The following is a 22,104-nucleotide window of genomic DNA, read 5'->3' on the forward strand; positions in this document are numbered from 1 at the left end:
ATTAAAATCACCCATGACAACTACATCCCTTGCCTTACATGCCTCTGCAAGTTGGCCCGAAAATTCCGGGTCCAGCTCCTCCCCTTGGTTGGGGGTTGGTAGACCCCGACTGTCAAATCGCTCTCCCCACGGTCCCCTTGAATCTTAACCCAGAGCACTTCAGCCTGCCCGTTGTCTAACCCCATTCTGCTGGCAGAGGATGTGTAGTGCTCCTTGACATAGAGTGCCACACCCCCACCTTTCTTTCCTTCTCTATCCTGCCTGTAAAGCCTGTAGCCCCTAATGCTAACTGCCCAGTCATTAGTATGAGAAATAACTTTTTACCAAAATACACCTTGAGTAGTGCCTCTCCATGATAGGGGATGTCATATGATAAGCAAAATAAGCTGAAGAAGAGAAAAAAAATCTTGTATTTCACTGAGATAAGAAAGGAGGTCATCTGAGCATAATCTGAATTCTAAATAAGTCAAATTTTGGTATATAGCTTTATAAGTGTTGTGTATTCAGAAACCACTATGATTAGTGCCTTAGGAGTAGCTAGAATAGAAATTTAATATTTGCAGTACTACTGGAGCATGTAGGTAAACTCTTAGGGTACACTCTGTAATCTGTGCATAATGACCTTTTCTGTTTATTATTAATGTTGAAACACTGGCAATAGCCAAATTTTATTCTTTCCACTCATGAGACTTTCAATGAAAACATGATGCTGCAGCTCATTAAAACTGGTGCCATTAGCATTTCTTAGAATTTTCTATGTTTCGTAAGTGGAAACTGGCTAATTTCTAAGGGAGATTCAGATGCTCATATCAAGGGAAATAGTTTAGTCAATTTACATGGAAGTCTGAAATTAAAGCTAAGCATGAATAGCTTCATTTTGCACGGCAGGTACTTATGCAGCAAAACAATTGATGTGTTTCTTCAGATCACGCATGCCTGTCTTAATACTCTTAATAAGCACTCATGAACACTGCAAGGAACAGCTTCTATTGATATGGTATCATTTTCTTGTATTGTGACTACTGTATTTGCTCAAATCCAAAACAAGGTTTTTTCCCCCATTCAGCATGGGTGGGGCTTGGATCCAAGTATGGGGTGGGGAGGTGGCAGGCAGTGACTGTGGCTCTGACCCCAGGCTCAAGGGGCTTGAGCTCAGAGCCACAGCCCTCCCACTGTTTACACTCCTATCTCAGCTCTAGCCCTGATTTGACATAGAACACATGCTGACTCCTGCCTCTCTGCGATCCACCTCCCCTTCCTCCTCCTGCAGCCAAGCAGCAGCAGTTGAAACAGTGGCAATTCCAGCCCTGGCTGGAGCTGCTACCATCCCAGTCACTGCTGCCTGGCCTTTTAATTTGTCTCTCACATGTGAAGTTTTTAGAATGATTCCCGAATCCTAAAAAACTGTGAAAGAACAACAGTGGCAACATCAGATCAGGCATTTAGATTGGAATGAGCCTAGAGACCTGTGATTTATGTCTACTCTAAATCTCTGATTTTGGGGTCCCCAAAGTAAATACAATCTGGCCTTTCATTTCAAAACCAGCCAACTATAAAGTTCTAAGGAGTAACCAGCTTCCTTTCTCAGGCCAGCACATGGGCCATGTTGGAACAGGATGGCTATGTTCAGCCAGTTCTCAGCTTATGTAATGTGGCTGCTCTAATTTGTATCGTGGCTATTGAGTGCAAATTGAGTTATAGAACTGAGGAGCTATAACATTGTTCTTGATGATCCATCTCTCACCCTGTTTCTCTACTTCTTATTTTCTGTGCCAACTTCATACATATAGGAAAGGCTTAATTTTGCAAAGCCAGCACTTTAGCCTCCTTTAAATCCCTTTAAACCTACCTCTGCCATGATGCCTGCAGATCATCTCTGTCTGGCACTGTTTAAGCAAGTTGTGAGCTGTAACTTCTGCTACATATTGATTATTTGTATTGTTATCCCATTCTCCCAGCTTGGGATGTATATCACAACAAAACTATGCATCTACTTTGGTGTTTCTCTCAGGTTGCTTGGTAAGCTGTCTGTCATCCTAACATAAGGAAATATGTGTATTTTGACTACCAAAATCTTAAAAAAATTATGCATGAAAATGCAGTGTAGTTTTGTGCCCAGGATCCTCAGCTTTTTTTTTTTTAACTTTACCACAAGCCAAACTCACTGTGAGTACTAGGTATAAGTTCTACCATAAAACTGACAAGAGGGTGACAAAAAAGGCCTCATCCTGTTGTTTAAAATGTGTATGTCTGTCAGTTGCAGTTGGTGGGTTACGTAGTTAATAAAACTGTGTTTGTCAGTCTTACATATTTGTGGTAGAGTTCCTAGTCAAATTATAGCAGTTTGGGCACCTGTTAAATGCTAAACATGTTGGGTAGCTATCCCAGTTTGTTCAAGAGTCATGTTCAAAGAGACCTATGGTCTTTATGATTGTCACATTTTGTCCCATGTTTGAGTGTCCATGTTGAGTTTTGCATAATCAAGCAAAGTCAGTAACTAAATCAAAATTTTCCATTTTCCTCTTTATACTTGTGAATCCCAAACTTTTCCAGAGCAGAACTGTTACATAACCTGTGAACTCAATTGTGTGACTTTTACTCAGGTGCTCAGCATCTTCCTGAACAGGTGCTAGGTCATGAGCTGATAGCTCTTTACAATTATTTCTGCTAGGTTTTTTTGTTAAACTAAGTCTTGGCTAAAACAGGCTGAGGCTTCTATGGTGTTTGAAGCAAGAGCATTTCTACTGGGAGTGAATGGCTTAAACAAGAAGGTTTGTTGCATTGTTTGCTCACGCTTTCTTTTACACATCTTACAATAGAAAGAGTATCAGAGAGAGAAGTTTTTGAAGAAAGAAGGAAAATACAAGTACTTGATACAAGTATGCAGAAATGAATATGCTGTTTTAGGGACTCTGCCATACCCTCTTCTTATGACATTTTTAACAATTTCTCTACACTGTTTTAAAGTTTGTCTTATGTTTTATTCCCATCTTGCATATTTTATTTCTGGATTTGCTGCACTTTCTGGCTTTCCCCAAAGCTGTGTATTCAGTAGAATTCATTTAACTTTTGTATTAAAAATTTCTGCAACATGCTGTCTTTGCCAGAAAAATTTTGAATGACTTGTCCTCAGACGCCCCAGGAGTGCCAAGAATTGAAGAAGAAAAGTCAGAAGAGGAAACATCAGCACCTGCCATCACCACTGTAACGGTGCCAACTCCCATTTACCAAACCAGCAGTGGGCAGTACAGTATGTAGTCTAAATCTATTGGTAGTCATAGTAATTGGGTGCTGGAGTAGAAAAAACTGTTAAATTTTATTTGCATGACTGTTTATGCTGGAAATAATACAAGGGACCAACTTAGTATAATTTAATTTGCCTTTGATGCCTTGTACCATGCTCAAGGACTTCATTAGTTCCAATCGTACCAAAAAGTATGATTTTTTCTTTTTACACTTTCTCACTGTAAGTGTGTGTAACGTACATCTTACACATACAGGGCCTCCAGGTTGGCAAAATAAAAACCAACCAGACTGTTTATTATTACAAACTTTGGTGAGGAATCTGTTGAGACCCTGCTTTCTTACTGATATTTTAGTTATTTTAGTTTATAACCTTTTTCTTCTTAAATATAAACCAAATATAAGCAACTTTCAGCTAAGAAGAAATCAGCTTAACCTAATTTAAAAAATATAAGTATCATGTTCTATGTTTGCAACTATAACCATTACATTTTATGGATATATGGTACCTTTAAACTAAAGCATTGAGGGAAGATGCAGTAATGTAACTGCAGTTCCAGAACTGTGCAAGCCAACAAATGCACTCAGTGTTGAGTATACAAGAAAGGAAAGAAAATATCTTTTTAAGCACTTAACTCCTTAGCTGGCTTCCCCAATGTCTCCCTCGATTTTTATTGCTGATGCTAGACATCTGTTAGTGCGGAAATACTGTTCATGATTGTACACATACACACACATTGCGCACACACACCTCTCTTTCTCTCTCTCTCTCGAAACTGGAATACATTAATGGTTTGAAGGGGAATCTTTGTGATTCCCCTTATACCTGCAGCTGCACTGAAGGAGAGAGAAATAAGAAAGCTGATACAGGATGAAAATTTTTTCTATAAGGAGTGGAGAAGCTGGATGTGTGCATGTACAAATGGGGGTAGGAAATGGGATATAAGCAGGAGAAAAGAAAAATGGTCAAAGGGAGAAAAAGTTGAGGAACAAGATAGATAGGGCTAGAGGAAACTGGAGAGGATAAGCATGTGATTGTGAAATTACAAGTGAGAGAAACAAACAAGCAAAGAAGATGGATGCTTGCTAGCCAAGAATTAAAATTCAGCACTGAATGAATAGAACAATATTTGATTCTACTTTTGAGGGGCTTGCAGCTCCTCAGTGACATGATCAGAGAAGCAAAGGTGCAGGTTGAGCTACATTCTTCTCCAACAGAAAGGTGGTAACCTTAATGTAGAGTGGAAAGTTATTAGGTCACTATTGAATTGTTCTTTTTTAAAATAGTCACATGGACATGTATTATTTAAAAGGTACATAGTTGTGCAAGGGATTTAATTTACACAGTGTTTCAAGCAGCTCCTCCACATCTGAGTTGTCATACACTGCAAGTAACTATGCATAAATTAATTATATTGAGTACATTAATCTTTTAATTGCTATATTATATTTATTTGTTCTCAGTTGCCATCACCCAAGGAGGAGCCATACAGCTAGCCAACAATGGTACAGATGGAGTACAAGGCCTCCAGACATTGACCATGACCAATGCAGCTGCAACCCAGCCTGGCACCACCATTTTACAGTATGCACAGACTACTGATGGACAGCAGATTCTTGTACCCAGCAACCAAGTTGTTGTACAAGGTAAGAGACATCATACTAGATCAAACTCTAATGTTTTCTCCTCAAAAATCTGATTGGCAAAATAATTCCTGTAAATATGTCAGAAAAGGAATTGCATGTTTTGGCGCATATCATTTTATAAAATGAGCAAAAGAAGTTCCACACAAACGTATTTGTAATATTTTCTTGGAGCTCTTTCCCCTCATTCAGAACAAACTAATATATTTGTGGATATAAAAAGTACTTCTGTCTTAATTCCTAATTTACTGATTGCTCTTTGCTTACTTATATTTCCTTTGTTCTTTTAAGGGAATTTTACACTCTATGCCCCAAGAATTCATAGTCCAGATTCCTTTAGAGCAGGGGTGTCAAACATACAGCCTGTGGGCTGGATCCGGTCCACAGAACAATATGATCCAGCCCGTGGGTCACTGGACCCAACCCTGTGCCCTATCCCTGGTTCCACAAGCTGCATGCAGTGTACAGGCTGGGTCCAGTACACAGGCTGGACCCAGCACAGCATAGAGGTTTGGTCTGGGGCATGTGCTACGTGTGGCACTCCACCAGACAGGCCCTAAGCATTGACTCCAGGGCTAGTCCATATTGGGTCATGCTAGAGCCAGCACTTGGAGAAGATCCAGAAGGGCACTACATGCAGCACACATCCCACGTCAGCCACCCGTGTTGCATGCAGTGTTCATAGCCAGTCCAATCTCATGTGCTGTATGCTGCCTGCACCTGCTGCCAAACTTGCTGTGCACATGGCATGTGGGGTCGCTACAGGGTATATGCTGCCTGTAGCACTGGGTCCAGCCCACACACTGTAGGCTGTGCTCACTGCATGCCAGCCCCATATGTCATACAAAATAAGCCCTGGGACCTTCAGAGGGTCAGTCCCAGTTAGGCCTGTAAACCAGCCCAGTGACCCTCATCCAGCATGACTTTGACACTCCTACTTTAGACCTCCTGGTTTCTCTGATGATAGTAGACTAAATGTGACATTTTAGAAATGTTTTCCTCCCATCTGGGCTAAGTTACTGAAAACGTTCATTTTGTAAAGGAGCTTTCCTTTTATTAGCCATTTATTTCTCTTAGAAATAACTTTTCCTTTCTAATGCTGGCATTTTGAAACAGCGATTGTTTAAAAAATTACGGTTTTTAATTTAAAGGATCATTCTAGAGAAACAGCAATATACAATAAGCTGTTTCAAAAGTGAGTTCCTAAATTGCTTCTGTGCCTTTTCTAGAAACAAATCCTCTGCATACTTGCACATGTAATTACCAGTTTGCACCTTCAACTTGTCGTTTTAGAGCACACAGAAAATATTGTTTGCCTAAGAAGATTCAGCTTATTTAGATTTATGACTGTGAAGTCTGTATACAAAACAGAACAGTCAAAAATACACTGAAAGACGGCAGGATCAGCAGCTGCAGTTAACAAACACACAATTAATCCCTCTTCAGCGAGAATAACTGCAACCATGAATATATTAAACTAAAAATGAATTGCCATCGATGATCCAGATGTAATCTTTCATACACTGTAGTCCAAAACTTTTGCCTCACTTTTTTTGGTTCACATGTTTAGATAATGACCAGGTGTTGTTCACACAGTATTTTAACAGTGAAGTCCCACAACGCTGTTAAACCTAACACTATGCTTCCTTGTGGCTTTTTTATGTCAGCTGCCTCAGGAGATGTGCAGACCTATCAGATTCGCACAGCACCCACCAGCACCATTGCACCTGGTGTGGTCATGGCATCATCTCCAGCACTGCCTACCCAGCCAGCAGAGGAAGCTGCACGAAAGAGAGAAGTGCGCTTAATGAAAAACAGGTATATGTGCTTAGTTGATTGTCTAAAAGCTTGTATCTCAAAGCTGTGTATAGAATTAGTGTTGAATATTTAATATAGTATACACATCACATTTCTCATAGGTATGGAACAGAGTGGGAATGTAGCTGTTTATGCAAGAAGATTTGTAGTCTCTCATCTTTTTCATGAAACACTGGGGCTAAGTACAGACATTTGGGGATGTTGGGGAGGTTAAATCAATTAAAAATGGCAGCCCATATTAGGTAAGTCAGGATGAGGATAATAGTGGGGGATTTGGGAGTAAAGCAGGCTGTAGGGGATCAAGGGATGGGGGGGCAGGCGCAACCCACAGGTGGAATGAGAGGGGTTCCCCTCTCCCAGCGAGCTTACACCCCCATCCCTCCCGCCTCTGCCCCCACCAGGACTTAACTTGCTTGGCTCCGGCAGCGGCAAATGCTGATAAAAGCAGCTGCATCCAGAGTGGCTTGTGGGATGGGGGTTGCAAGGGCTGGCTGGTTCAAAGCAGGGTGCAAAAAACAGACCAGTGTAGGGGTTGGCAGGGTGAGGGGGTGGTAAAAAGAACAGCCCCGGGGCTAGGGCCAGTGGCTGGGTTTTCCCAGCCCCAGAGCTGTGCAGAGAAAGTGTACAGTAGTGTAGTTTGACCTAAATTGAATAAGTTTGATACTACATAGATCCAGGTTTATCTTAAACTGGGTTCTGCAATTTTTAGACTGGTTTGTGTGCCTGGAATTTCTATACAGTGACAGGTTTAGACTTACTGAGACCGGGTCTGTAAGTGTAAGGTCAACATTGGGATGAGCTAAGTTTAAATTGGGTGGCCATTTTGGACCTGATTTAACCTCCTCAAATGTTTGTACTTATCCTATATAAAGGTTAATGTTCTCTAAAAAAGCAAAATAAGAAATTGCATCAAGTAGCTCTGTGCATTGTGGCTATGAAACCATATGCCAAGGACCTCCTATGAGAGCTGAAATATCCTTTCTGTCAGAGTGTGTGGTCCACAGTAAATAGTTTACTAGTAAAAGGGGAATCTTGTGGTCTTGTTTTACTGAAGAGAATGTCTTAGGCAATGACATTAAGTATTTTTCTTCAAGGTAAAATTGTTTTTAAAGTAAATACATTCATGCAGTCTCCTTCCTTCTGTCCTTGATGTTGATCTTCTCTTTGTTCCCTCTCAGTGCTTCACTTCTAACTCTGGATTTTCTTTGTCTCGCCCCATTCTCATTTTTTGGGACTTTGGTTCCTTTAGTGTTGATCTCTGGAAGTGGAAGGGACCAAGAAGTGCATCTACATGTGCAATTAATGTGAAGCAGTAAACCCCAGAGCATATTGCCCCAGAATGTATTGCTCCTACGTGCTCCGTTTGAACGTGTGCACAGGACTGCAGCACATTGAGAGGAGGCGCTGGCTGGGGCACAAGGGTGTTCCAGTATGGAGCTAAATGCCAGGCAGCCCCCACACTGAAGCACCTATATACCCCAGCCAGCCAAGGCAGCATCTACATGTGCGCATGCTGTGGAGTTAATTAGTTTATTCCAGCCTAATAGGGCACATGTGTAGATGCGTGACATTTACTGTAGAGCTAATTAGTCTACTCCACAGTAAATGTCTTGTGTAGAAACACCCAGGGAGAAAGACTTCTCTGTTCCTCTGATAGTCAACAGTGGTAGCAGGGGTGCTAGAGTCTTTACTCTGGGCCTCGAATGGTTGGAACAGCACAGACTGTTGATGAAAAGAGAAACGAACGCTCCTTGATCCTGTTGCTGAGGCTTGGTTGTAGGAGCAAGAAGTAAGAACAGAAAGAAGCTGTGAAAAAAATTCCTTAAAGCCAGATGACGTGATGAGCAGATGTGGCTACTTGGAAAGGAGAGGAGAAGAGGGCTTAGTTGATTTTGCCCCATCACGTTTGAGATTTTTCTCAGGTTCCCTCAACTGGGATCCCACTTAATCGCAGCAGGCCATGTGTTTGATACCTCAGTTTTAAACACCATATTTTAGGGAAATGGCAGTGCTTTTGGCATCTCTGTTGCTAGCAGAGGACATTAAAGGTTTAATTGAGAGTGGCTTGAATGAAGAAATAAGTGCTGAAATGCAGAATTCACTTTTGTTCAAAAGTTCACATGCCATCTTTCTCTGTGGCTTGTCAGATACTAGTAAGTAGTTGGTATAATTGTTTACCTTGCTGTGCCTACTGCTTTTAATAAAATGTAGTTAAAATTCTTAGACCCTTAATTTAGTCAGAAAAGTTACTGTACAGAAAGCTTTACTACTTGGAGAATGCCAGAAAAAGATGGGAAATTAACTCAATTTGTGTTAAATAGATGTTTTCTACAAGAGTTATGTTATGCAAAGTTTTGCTTAGCTTGCTCATTAAATGGGTTTTCAGAAGCTAAGTTTCATAGAGAAGTGGGGAAAATGAGCTGGGAATATCTGAGGTGGATGGGAAGATGAAACCTACTGAAGCAATACATCAGATATTTACAGACAGTACTGTATAGTGGTTTTAAAACATTGTAATCTAGCCTAACTTTCAGGATTCTTAATAGGAAAAGGATGCCCAGAAACTTGGTTGTGAAACAGTCACAGTTGCTAAATACATAACATGACTAGTAGAGCTGTGCAAAGCTTCAGTCTCTGATTCGATTTGGCCCAATTCAGTGGCTGAATCTCTGCATCCAAATCAAATCAGGAGACCCTTTAATCTTGCTGAATAGAATCAAAACCCTCCGAATCAATTTGGAGAGATTCAGACGTAGACATAGCTTTAAATGCTTTTTGTACATACCTCAAGGTACCAGGCAGTTCATCAGTGTTGCAGTGGTTGGGTGGATGGAGCGTCCCACAGGAGCGCGGGGAGTGCTAACCAGCATGCTCAGCAGCAGACCCAGAAGTGGACCAGAAACACTTCGGGTCCTCTGCCGGGAAGAGCACGGGGGGGCACCCAGGGTCCCCCCACAGCTGAGCCAGGAGGACGGAGGGGCCCCCCTGCATGCTTGGCGGTGGACCTGGAAGTGGACCAGAAGTGCTTCTGATCCACTTCCGGGTTCACTGCCAAGCACATGGGGGGGCCCCCCCGAGCTCCTGTTGGATGCTCCATCTGCCCCAGCATCGCAGCATTCATGAGCTGTGCCTGGTACCTTGAGGTGTGTAGAAAAAACATTTGAAGCTGTGTCTGTGGCCGAATTGCTAATTCTCCAAACAAGCATCAAATCTTCAGATTCAGGTGAATTGAATTGGGGACAATGACCTGAATCAACGTATAGAATCATTGTCCCTGATTCAGGCTGAATCTGAATTGAATACAGCCCATTTCATACGCCCCTAATAACTAGTACAAAGCCAGAGAAACAGGGTATTCAAAAGCTGTCATCCAGCAATGCAGGCTCTGTAGGTGCATAGACAAACATAAATGTACCACTTTTAGAGGCTTCTGATTCAAACTGTTAGGATACAGTTCTTTAGTTTGCATGATTCTGTAGCAAACATGGAAGTTCTGTTGCTCCAGACTTTAACCCTGCTTCATCCAGGGGCAAAATCAGGGTGTTTTAGTTCACTTATATCACTAAAGGCTCATGCAGCTATAACAGGTGCAGCATAACAGGTGTTCCATGCTCCTGAGCAGCATCTCCTCGTCGCCTTTTAAAACCTTTACAAATCTCTGTAAAGCCCTAATCCTCTACCTAAAAGCATTATTTAACCTTGCCCATTAGTGCATATAGTTTCACATATTACAAATTAAAATTGCCTTAAACAAGGGGTCCTCAACCTCAGCCTGCTGGCCAGATCCAACTCCTGGAACCATGTCCTCCAGTCCATGGGTCTTCCCAGAGAATTCACAGTAAGCCCATGGGCCTTGGCCCTGCACACTATATCAGGTGCACAAGGTGGTGTGGGACCCAATCTGGCATGCAGGGGCAGCCCGTGGACTGGCCCTGCACCATTCGTCTGGCCCTCTGAGTCCAAAGCTTTAAGCGTTACATTAAGCCACATCCAAGTTTCAGAACTGTGCATTATATGAGCTCCACTTACAGTTCATCTCCCTACAAAATTTTGGTTAGAATGTAGAAAGCATTCTTCCACCTGCCCTACAGAAGAAACGCAAAAAAATTAGGAGAGATTCACTAGTAATGACTCCATGGTTAAGATTGAATCCTGAAACAGGCTTAAAACACAATTGATTCCTGATTTTGTACATGTAGAAAACTGTCCAGTTTTGGTTTGACTTCTTTCATGAATTTTCTATAGGAAGCATCTGAAATTTGTCTGAGACTGATGTCTGTCTATGTCAGCCTGAACATTTCTTGCTTCTAATTGGTGATGTGAGGTTTGACTTAATTATTTTAAAATGCTTTGATATCCCAGAATGAAAGACTTTCTGGATCCCAAAGGCATCCAGCCCTCTTGCACTCTGACCCCAAACTAGCATAGCCACACTAACAGATTCCCCTAGCTGGGGGGGATGGTCACAGCACCACATTAACTGGGGTACACCCAGCCAGCACAGAGACTTCACATTGACTGTCACCACTTTCCTTGATGAGGTTAAATATTGCCCTTCAGAAATTCCAGTTACTCCAAGTATCTATTGGATCCAAGTAAGCATTAGTTACTGGTCTTTTCAGGTGGAAAAAGAAGTTGTCTTTTGTCACCTTGGTGTTGCCTTAAAAATTTTTACAGCAGTACAAGAGTGAAAGCAAATGGACTTCCATACCCTTTGTCGTACCACACATGCCCAAATTTGTGGTCGTGAGCAAGTTAGTAATAAGCTCTGCTGTTTTATGGTGGCAGGCATCTACTTCCTTTACAGTGAGGGAGCACAGGCTTGGACCTGTCAATCCTGAGGTGTATCTGCCTGGCTTTCCCTGCTTCTAGTGACATGGCCAACAATCTTTGGGACTCATCTCTAGAAACAGGAAAAGGGGAGGTTCTGACTTTCCCTGCTTTCAGAGACATGTCCCAGAGATTTCTAGGGATATGTCTGGAGGCAAGGAACATGTCACCAGTTGTCCTACAAAATTAATGGGTGACATGAGTTTCACCCAATGAAGTGATCAGCTGTGTCAGCATAGCTGATCTGCTTCATTTGGTGACATCTATTTCCAACCTTAAGTCTGATATACACACATTCATTTTTGAGTTTGTTTCCCGCATGTGCTCTATTTCAGTGTTGTAACTTCATCTTTTTAACTATTTTTCCTCTGAATGTTGTTGCTGTTAATTTTGGTGCCAGGTTCATTTTTTTGCTTCCATTTTAAGAATGCTTAGCAAAATGTTGGCATTACTAAGGCATTTCCATTGATGTTCTTAGCATTTTGGCACCAGCAATCATGCTACTCTACTGTCTGAATTGAGCCCAGCACTACAGTTTTTATAAGTGTTGAGGATTCATCAATGCTTCTTGGTTCTAACATTATCAGTACAATTGACAGCGGTGAGGTAATGAATTGTGCCCAGGTAGTTGCTAACAATGAGTTATAGTCTCTTAAAAGTGGGGATGGGGGATGATCTATCATTTGAAATATTTTAATTATAAATGCAGTGGCGTGAACCATATCAATGAAATGAATATATTGTTAGCAGGGTTTAAAGTATTGCAAATATATGAATACCTTAAGTCTCACTTCTGTTGTATTAGGCAAGTGAGTCTAGTAATAATAATCATTGTGGTCATTACTTGGTTTTTATGTACAAAAAGAAAAATTAAGCTGGGTCAATGGATGAACATGTTTATTTCTTTTTATAGAACTGGTAGTAAAATACCATATTCTATACAAAGGATGTTGTGATATATTAACAAAAAATACCTTTCAAGGTTACATTTTGACTGGCAGATTTTTTTGGTGTTGACTTTGTTGGTACATTGAATGTAAATCCTTGTGATTTCGAATGTGGACAATTTGAGATGCGATTCAATACAAGCCTACCATTTCTTCCTAAATTACAGTCGTGTGTAGTTCTACATCCATGTTCTAAAATGGGTCATGTGAGTTTGACCAGAAGAATCAATTAAAAAACAGCTCATCCAAATTCTCATAGTTTGAATATCATCTTTTGCTTTACAGGGAGGCAGCACGTGAGTGTCGCAGGAAGAAAAAGGAATATGTGAAATGTCTAGAAAACCGAGTTGCTGTGCTTGAAAACCAAAACAAGACATTAATTGAGGAGCTAAAAGCACTTAAAGACCTATACTGCCACAAATCAGATTAATTTTGGATTCCCATTTTCATTTGTCAAGGTGGGATAGAGACTAGTTTTGGCCACAACCAGAAAGACAAAGTAAACTTTTTATTTTCTAAACATTTCTTTTTTTCTATGCGCAAAACTGCCTGAAAGCAACTACAGAATTTAATTCGTGTGTGCTTTGCATTAAACTGTGAATGTTCAAACACTTGCCTCCACTTCTCCCCTCATCACCAAGTCTCCTGAGCATGATGAAGAAGAGAAGACTTCTTACTCATCTTCCCATCCTCTTCAAGGAGTAATAATGTTCATTTTGTGAAGTTTTGCTGTGTGGGAGGGTTCTTTTATAATGATTTCAAGAATCTGTGCTGAGCTTTTTTGATTGCCTTAGGGACACAGTCACCCCAGCCTCTTGGCCTGAAGTACTTTGTAGACTACATATATAGAATAGGCCTGGCGCAATGAAGAAGCAATGGTTGCCAAATTGATGCGTGCTTTCACATACTCATTATAACAGTAAAGATATACAGCTGAGTGGCATGCCAAACAAAGGGAGCTCCACAAACAGATTCTTTATATGGAGACATGGGAGGGAAACTTCTTAATAAAACAAGCCCAGGAGGCTTCTTGGTGTTTAATCTGTAGTCTGTCCACCACTCCTGGATTGATAAAACTTCTCCATGCCTCAGAAACAAATGCATTATGGCACCAATTTTGGTCAGCTATTGCTTCTTGAAGCAATTATGTATATTCGGTATTCTGAACACATGAAAAGAAATCACCAACTGAATGAAACATAGTAATATTTGGATGGGAAATGAACTCAGAGTAAACAAAGGTACAGTAGCGGACAGCTTGTGTTTAGAAGATAATTTCATGTAAATGAGAGTAATGCATTAAAGCACTACTTGTTTTTATGCAACTGAACAGTTGAAGTATAGCCAACTTCATGTACAAATTGAGTCATGAAAATGAAATTTCTTGCTGGTATCCCCCATTCTTTCAAACAGTTTGGTTATCTGCATTACATCACATGATCATAGCTTTTCTAAATTCTTTTTCAAAACTTGAGGCTCCTCTGTATACTGAAATTCATATCTTGGAGTGATATCTTGATATCCAGAAGGATCTTGAACATTGAGGAGGACTAAACATGAATAAATTATTCATCTCTAAAACCCACTCTTCATTGAGCAATGCAGAAGCTGTTTCAGGAAAATAGCAATTATTAATATGCCCCTATTAAGGTTAAATTACATAATTTATTCATTGGATTGGTATTAATATAAAGGGTTGGACTGAGCAAAAGCTTTACACATGTGAAGAATTTTACTCTCATTTCAAACAATCAGGCTCTTGTGTGTGCACTGAAGGAACAGCTGTCTTTTCCCAGAAATACATTTCAAGAAACAGTAGAGGGTATCAAGTTCAAAAAAGTGAATGCTGTACTCAACATTCGTATATCCATTATGTGTCAAAAACAATCATGTTCAGTTTAGTTTATCGGTCCTTTAAAGCCAGACTGATATGTTAACTTGGTCATTTGAACTAAGTTTGCTTTGGACCTCAGGTCCTGGTTACTATTTCAACCTGTCTGTATATAGACATGCATACAAAGTCTCTGGTCTGTACAAATACTGACCTATCCAAATATTAGCTGTATCATATATTTTCCCATTCCTTAAATCTGTTTTAAGATAAATTTTCCAATTTGAACTTATTTTAAAGAGTTATAGTCAGTGTGATATTATAATAAAAGATTATTGGGAGGACTAAAAGTAACTGAGTCAAATAACTCTAGCAGTATTAAAGGTTCTGGTTTCCTCATTTGGGAGGGTGCAGTTTCCAAGAGACTTAAGAATGAGCAAGGTTAAAATCGGAGCATTATAATTTAATTTAGGGTTGTTGATAACTTTGGGGCCAGTTTTGTTTGTATGGAAGTGAAACAAAAATGGAACAGAACTTTTGCAAGTATGATAGGATGAGTTTTTGAGTCTGAGTAATTTTTATATGTGGTCTATTTTTATCTGCCGTAAAGGATTGATTGTTCTTTTTTTTTTATGTAACCAGTTGCAAATTTATTAATTTCGCGATCAAACCTAGAGAAAACCCTAAAATTCTTAAATATACTTTTATAATCAACAGATTTGTAACAATTCAAAATATATATGTTATAATGAATTAATGCCCAACTGTAGACAAATGGCTTACCAAATGCATGGTATTTTTTCAGAAGTAGTGCTACAAGCAGAAGCCTTTATGATATTGCAGGAGTGATCTCTATAATGCTGAGCTAATTTATTTCCTCATTTAAGCAATTAAGTGTAATGGCCCCTCAGCTTTGAGAAATTAAATAATGCTGGATGTGCCCTACATGAAGCAGACTATTTCTTACTATAGATCCAGTTATTTGCAAAAACAGGTTTAGTGATGAACCTGCATGAAATTAGTAGATTATTTCAGATCTGTTCCTTGTAGATAATTGGCACTAATTAGTACCCTTGCTGATAGTCTCTTAGCAAAGCATCCAAGAACTGAATGATCTGTGGAAACTGAGCTGCTAGCCCCAGATATGCTTCTTTATAGGGCAGGGTTGAAATGCTCATGAGGCAAGTAGAAAGCTCCTGTTGCCATTGTCCATGTTGTAAGTGTTCTTTGAATGCAGCTGTTAGGGTTATCATTATAGAACCTGTCAGCATTCAAGTCACACTGAAAAGAATCTCATTTTAAAGTATACAGATATTTGCAAGAATTCTTATTTTTATTTATGCAGCACTGAGGTTTTAGGGACTTGGATTTGGTTCATAGAAATTTAAAAAACAAATGAACAATAAAATACATATTATTATTTTAGACCAAGTACAGGGCTGGCTGAGTTTACCTGTATGCTTTACGTTCATGTTGGCCAAAAAGGGAAAGACAAATACAATCCAGGAATCCTTTCATATGTCATTAACACACCAACTAGCAAATAGTAAGGTTAGGGTAGTCATCTTTTTATGAATTATGGGTTAATTGGCTGTAGATCAGAAATTCTGCTGAAAGTAAATGGAGGACTTAGTTTTATATCTCACAGTTCTAAGTTTTCAGGAGTTGATAGCTTGGTTTAAAGTGAGGGTTAGAAAGGGCTAGACCCATTATGTTCATAATAACCAAGAATTGGTTTCAAATATAATTTTTGTAATATCGTTTTTTTGCAAAACAAAAGCACCAAGCTGGCAGTTAAGATATTGTCCGAGGTGCTCTCTTTAGATATTCTTGGAAAATAATACATATGTATAATATATGTACATATATATATATATATATATATATATACACACACACACAGTATATAATCTACAGCTCTGAGAGCTTTTAAGTCAGGAATGCTGAGTATTATAGTATATTGAGGTCAAAAAATTTTTACGTGTGTGTGTGTGTGTGTGTGCGTGCGTGCGTGCATATGCGTGCTTACATTTTTCAGTAGTTTTGGGCTGCGTTATTCTGGCGCTGATTTTTTTTTTAATTTTGTTTTGTGCTTTTGTTCAGTTATCCATTTTCTAGAATTTTACTTCATCCTTCATGGCTCTTGTGTTTTTCTTAGATGGAGATTTTGAATTATGTAAGCAAATGTTTAAAAACTCACCATCCCTCAAAATTACTCATTTTTGTGCTTTGTCTTTTTGGCAGCTATATAATAAAGGCAAAGGCAAATGGGAGGGTTTTTTAAGGAACCACTGATAAGATTTCTTTTCATCCTGGGTAGAGCCTATGCATTTTTTTCAATCAGTGATGTCACCAGATATTGACAGTGGCTACGCAGCGTTGCTAGTATCTGAAAGCACAATTTCAGTCAGTCATGCCCTTCAGGACAAAGTCATCTGTAGGGTTCTGGCTGTTCTGTCATTTGTTTTTGCATCTCAGACCTACTGTCTTTTCTGGTTCTCTGTGTGGACCAGAAAGTTGGTGGGGTGTTTGGAACCCTACAAAGGCTCAGGAATAAAAAAAAAAGTTTGATTTAACAAGGAAAAACAGCTCTGTATGTAATATTTCCAATGTAAATTTATACTATAATTTTTAATCTGGGCTTCCATTAGACAGACAGCAGCTGCAGGCAGTCATCTGTTAATTAAAACTGACATCTGCTTATTTTTAATTTTTAAAAATTGGTAGCCAGTGCGATTAGCAGGTTAAAGCAAAGACAAGTCTACACTTTGAAGTGAGTTCATTATCAGTGGTTGCACTTGTATGGCAGTTCATAGGAGGGTTTCAGTGAATTTGAGACCCTGTTCTTATTGACATTTTTTGCCCTGAAAACAGGTTGCAACATAACATCCACCCATGACTTAACAAATTGTGTATTTATTTTTGTTACATGATATCCTTTGTAAATGTTTGATAAAATATGCACTTTTAGAAACAAAACTACAAAAAAAAATGAGATCTTGATGTTAGTTTTGTTTGAGAAGCTCCCTGGCATGGTCATTACAGACAGCTATACATGTGTCTCAGTTGTCTCCAAATATCAGTTGATACTTTCATGAATTAACTTTCAGGATGAAGCCCATCAGTACCTGACTTTCAGCAGGTACTTCTTCAGAATGGAAAGGGATCTGAACTGGCAGTACCAAAGTGGTACAGAGTGTAGTGTCTCTCAGCAATATGAATGTTGAATTATTTTAAGACAGAACTAGTGTAGAAATCTCAAATGAGAAAGGGGAATTAATTTGGAATAGAAAATAACACATCTTCAATCTCTTTACTCCTCTTTCCCTCATTTGTGAGTTAACTGCACATTGCAGGAGCTGCAGCCCACGAAAATAGAACCGATAGGATTTACAAGATCTTGGTACTAGGAACGTGAGTTGCATTTCGTGATGATATCTTGTCCATTAAGGTAAAAAAAAAAAAAAAAAAATTAAAAACTACAATTAACTCTTTGGCAGGGGCAATGAGGGGAGTTGATGACTTTATTTTAAGGAAAGCAAACTTTTTAAATGCACAGTAAATTTAATTTATGACTGTGGGTAGGGACTGGTTTCCTTAATTTTCTGAATTTACTAGAAATAAAAGACACTGATCATAGAAGAACCTGAACATCATGAAGCTGAATCATTTTGGCAGGTTAAACCAAGGACAAGTTTACACTTTGTAATGATATGAAATAATACTATGTTGAGAGGGTAGTGTCTTTGCTTGTGATTGGTTCAGCTCTAGTGGTTTTATCACAAAATCTTCATGTCTTTGGAGAAGAGGGACCAGATTCAGTTTGTTAAAGAGGTTTGTATTTCAGGTGTTTTACCTTGGAATGTGTTTTTAATGTATTAAAGTATAGCCTGTTAAGAGGGCTGAGCCCATAAATGTGTAGCACAAATTAAAGACACTGATCTGTCTGCATTCTGATACTGCAAGTGCAGGTCCCAGCTAGAGTTTTTTGGCTCACTGTGTAAGATAGTAATTTTAGATCTCATTTTCACCAGCAAAAAGTGGAGGGGAGTCAACTGTCCTCAGGAGGCTTACATTGGGCAGGAAAAGGGGTGGGCGTAGGGGGCAAAATGATCCAAGGTTGGCATACTTTAACATAAGCTGACCATTTACTGGACCTGGAGCATTCAGTTCATTGAGTCTCAGCCCTCACTCATGTCATATTTATCTAAATGAGAGAGAATTGGAGATAGAAATTAAAAGCGGGGAGAGGGACACAACAACAAATAGGCATTGTGCCAGTTGGCCATCTGGAAATGGCCAGTTAAGACCTGGGAATAGTAGGATGTTCTCCACAAGCTGCATTTTGATCCAGGTGCCACTCCATTTTGTGTGTGTGATGAAATTATTTATATTTAAATATAAAAAGAAATAAAATTATAGAACTGCAAATTTGTATGAAATTTGACACTCTACTGCTTATATGGACTTTTGTGGGGTGGGGAGGGGAAGGGGCAGAAAGAGGTGCTAATTAGAACCTGTCCCCCCTCCACTCCTCAAGAACAAACTTGTCCACATATCAGATGTTAATGTCTAAAATAAATGATTTCTAGTCCAGATTTATAATTTGAAACTTTTTTAGAAAAATGTTTTTCAGGGAAGTTTCTAGAGTGAAGGTTGTTGTTCATTATTATTTTTAATTTAAGAATGAAAATGTAAAGCTCATCTCATCCCCATTTTTGATTCTTCACCCAAAACTATCAGCACAAAACAGGGTATTCAAAATTAACTTCAACATTTCTCTGGGAGTTAAAACTACTAAATAAAGAAATCTTAATGGGGGAAATAAGTTCTGTTACCATTTCCTACATTCTAGAAACATCCCTGTTTTATTTTTTTTTACTTAATCTTTTTGTGCTTTATCTGTGTTTAAAAACTATTGTACTGAGTTATAATGCATTTTATTAACACTATGTACATATTAGCCGCTTTGTGTTTCAGAATGGTAGTAATTGCTTTGTATATTAAAGTGATCCTTGTGAATTTGTGAATTATTGTCATAAAGAAGTGCTTTTTCTTACTGTAACCTTTTGTGTATAAACTGTCATAATGCCCTTTTTACACAAACATTTATGTGCAGTCACATAAACATGCTTTTAAAAACTTTACAGAGTCTCTTTTTTGAGGATGGATGTTCCATTAAACTATAGGAGCAAAGGCAGCTAGGTAGAAACATAGGAATATCTGCATTTAATCAAAATTTTGGTCTATCAAGTCCAATATCCTATCTCCCTCAGTCATAGCCTGCTGTAAGTGGTTATGAGAGAAAATTCCCATTGGGAAATTTATTTTAACTTTCGTTTACTAAATGAAATTAATGGGAGATTAGCTTATGCCATGAAGCACAGCAATTCCTGTTCCTTCAGAGCCTGGATTTTTTGTTTTATTTTCAGTCCTCTGTTGTTTTATCTGTATTTTACTCTGGTGGCAGAATCTGATGTGCTGAATAGATTATGTTGTATATAAAAGAGTTTCCATTAATTATTTTTAAGTTTGCTACCTATCGGTTTATAATCTCTGTAAGCTCTGTACTTTTTTTCTCGCCTAGCATCCAAACTAAACATCAGAATAAATACAGTGAGGTGCTGTGATTGTGCATAACTGGATTGTTTAGTCTACAAAGTTAGTTCAGACTATAGGTATAAAAGCCAATAGACAAAGTCAGCATCTATGTAAACAGGTACCTTTCCATTAAAGTCAATAGAGAGCACTACGGTCTTCATCACCACCTCTTTATGGGTAAGATCTTTTAAGTTTTCAGGGACTACATATTTTCTTAATGTACATGTATTTCTGCAGAAAATCCATCGTTCCTTCAGAAAGACAACGGTTATTTAGTGAGTATTGAAGCGAAAGATGGCTTGAATTTCATTTGAAAGAAACTGGGTAATGATGTAGTGTGTGAAGTCAGTAGTGGCAACTGCTAAGCCAACAACGGGTCATTTCATTTATACTTTTGCTTATTTGGTAGATTATACATTCATATTTTTTTTCTGATTTAAAATATTAAAAGTTTTACCCCTGTGTTGCAGGTGTTTGCAGCTGTTCTTCTGACTAGAATGGCTTCTTTGTGTGACCAAAAGAACCCCATAATATACAAGCTGCATTTTCCTGTGATAAGGCCAAATACTGCCCTTAAGTTTCAGACACATTATTTGATTAAACGAGCCAACTGGATTTGGCAAAGAGCTGAATTTGGCATTTACTGTTAAAAGTTTATTAAATGTCATCTTAATCTTATTACCATTTTCAGTTGTTTGCTGTTTTATTGAATGGCTTGCTTAAATTTTCAGTAGTAGCCTGCTCAATTTCTTGAACATATGTCTGTGGCTGTGTTTTTCAGTAGCTAGTAATTTTCTAATGGAACACTTTTTTTTCTAAACTACAATTCATCATCTCATCAGTGAGGGTACAATAAGAGCCAAACTATCGATATCAAGCCAACTCTGGGGAAAAGAAAAATTGTTCTTATCCACTTTCTCCTCAGTTTTATTTACACCTGAAAGATGAAAATGTCGGGTCTTTTTTCATGCCTAACTTTAATGTCAAATATCCAAAGCTTTTAAAATAGAAATGTAATAAAATAAAATGGACACATGCCTGTTTTCTCCCTTTTCCTCTTAAAAGTGTTAACTGCTAAATAGGATTGATTGCTTAAAAAAATTATTCTTAAGCATGCATTAACTTCTATCTGCTTTCCCTTGGTACTTACTTTTATTTACAACTTTTGTACTTCAGCAGGTTACCTTTGTGGTTTCTTTTTTCCTCTACCAACACTCCTGAAGCTCCAAGCAAGGCCAAGACCACGCCTATTGTTCCTTCAGGAGACTTTTATAGTATCTGTGTTCACTCATGCTTTTTTTTTTTTTGGCTGATCACTGTTTGCTGTTGCAACTCAATGCTATATTATTTAACTTAAAAAGCAAAAACAGTTTTCTTAACACCCTCTCTATGTAGAACTGCATTTCTGTAATTTCTTAGCGGTATCCAGATCAAAAGATATTCAGTATAGAACCGGGGGTAGGATTTTTGTTACATTCAACCTGGGATCTGCAAATTGAGTGTCTATCTTTTTTTGTAAATCATCATCTTTAATTAAAGGTTGTTTGGGACAAATTGTTGTTAGGGACACCTACATATCCTGTGGGTGTGGGTGTGTGTGGGTGTGGGTGTAGGTGTCCCTGACAACAATTTGTCCCAAACAACCTTTAATATATATTACACTTGAAGCACTTCAAGGCAAGTATACCAATATTAGTATCATTAGGTATATATATGTTGCCTTGAAGTGCTTCAAGTATAATGGGCTAGACCTTAGAACAGGGGCGGCAAGCCACATAGGCAGTTCTGGGGAGCTGTTGTGGCCTGGTCAGCACCCCACCACTCCCCCCCACCAGCCCAGAGCCCATATGCCCTGTGGCTCCTCCCTGCTACCACCAGTGTCCAGCAGCAGCTGAAAGCACAGTCCTAGCCCTGACCCTGCTCCAGACCAGCTGGCACCTGTGCACACGGCCCTGACCACAACCCACCCTGCACCTGCTCTGGACTCACCCACCCACGCTGAGCAGCAGCAGTGGCTGAGCAGAAGCTGCTGCTAGGAATGGGGGATAAGCATCTGCCTTCTCTCTCCCTGCTGCTGGGCCTTTCTTGCTGCCTGGAGCCTGTGCTTGGTGAAAGAGGCAGCCACTTTTCCCCCATGCCTAGCAGCAGCTCCTGCCTGGCCACCGCCACTGCTGCTGTTACTCAGCATGG

At 39.2% G+C, this 22,104-nt stretch overlaps 1 protein-coding gene across 3 annotated transcripts in view; it reads left to right on the forward strand.

The window, feature by feature from the left end:
- The window catches only part of CREB1 (cAMP responsive element binding protein 1), a 47,062-nt gene extending 27,000 nt beyond the window's left edge, over positions 1–20,062 (forward strand). For all 3 annotated transcript variants that reach the window (XM_019554050.1, XM_019554051.1, XM_019554052.1), the window contains 4 exons: positions 3,108–3,250; positions 4,708–4,890; positions 6,555–6,705; positions 12,768–20,062. In XM_019554050.1, coding sequence (XP_019409595.1) covers positions 3,108–3,250; positions 4,708–4,890; positions 6,555–6,705; positions 12,768–12,912 — 622 coding nt within the window. In that variant the 3' untranslated portion in view covers positions 12,913–20,062. The remainder of the gene's footprint in view (positions 1–3,107; positions 3,251–4,707; positions 4,891–6,554; positions 6,706–12,767) is intronic.
- The last annotated feature ends 2,042 nt before the right edge of the window (positions 20,063–22,104 follow it).

Source organism: Crocodylus porosus, unplaced genomic scaffold (assembly GCF_001723895.1).
Source record: "Crocodylus porosus isolate Cpor-Errol unplaced genomic scaffold, CroPor_comp1, whole genome shotgun sequence".
Taxonomy (NCBI): Eukaryota; Metazoa; Chordata; order Crocodylia; family Crocodylidae; genus Crocodylus; species Crocodylus porosus.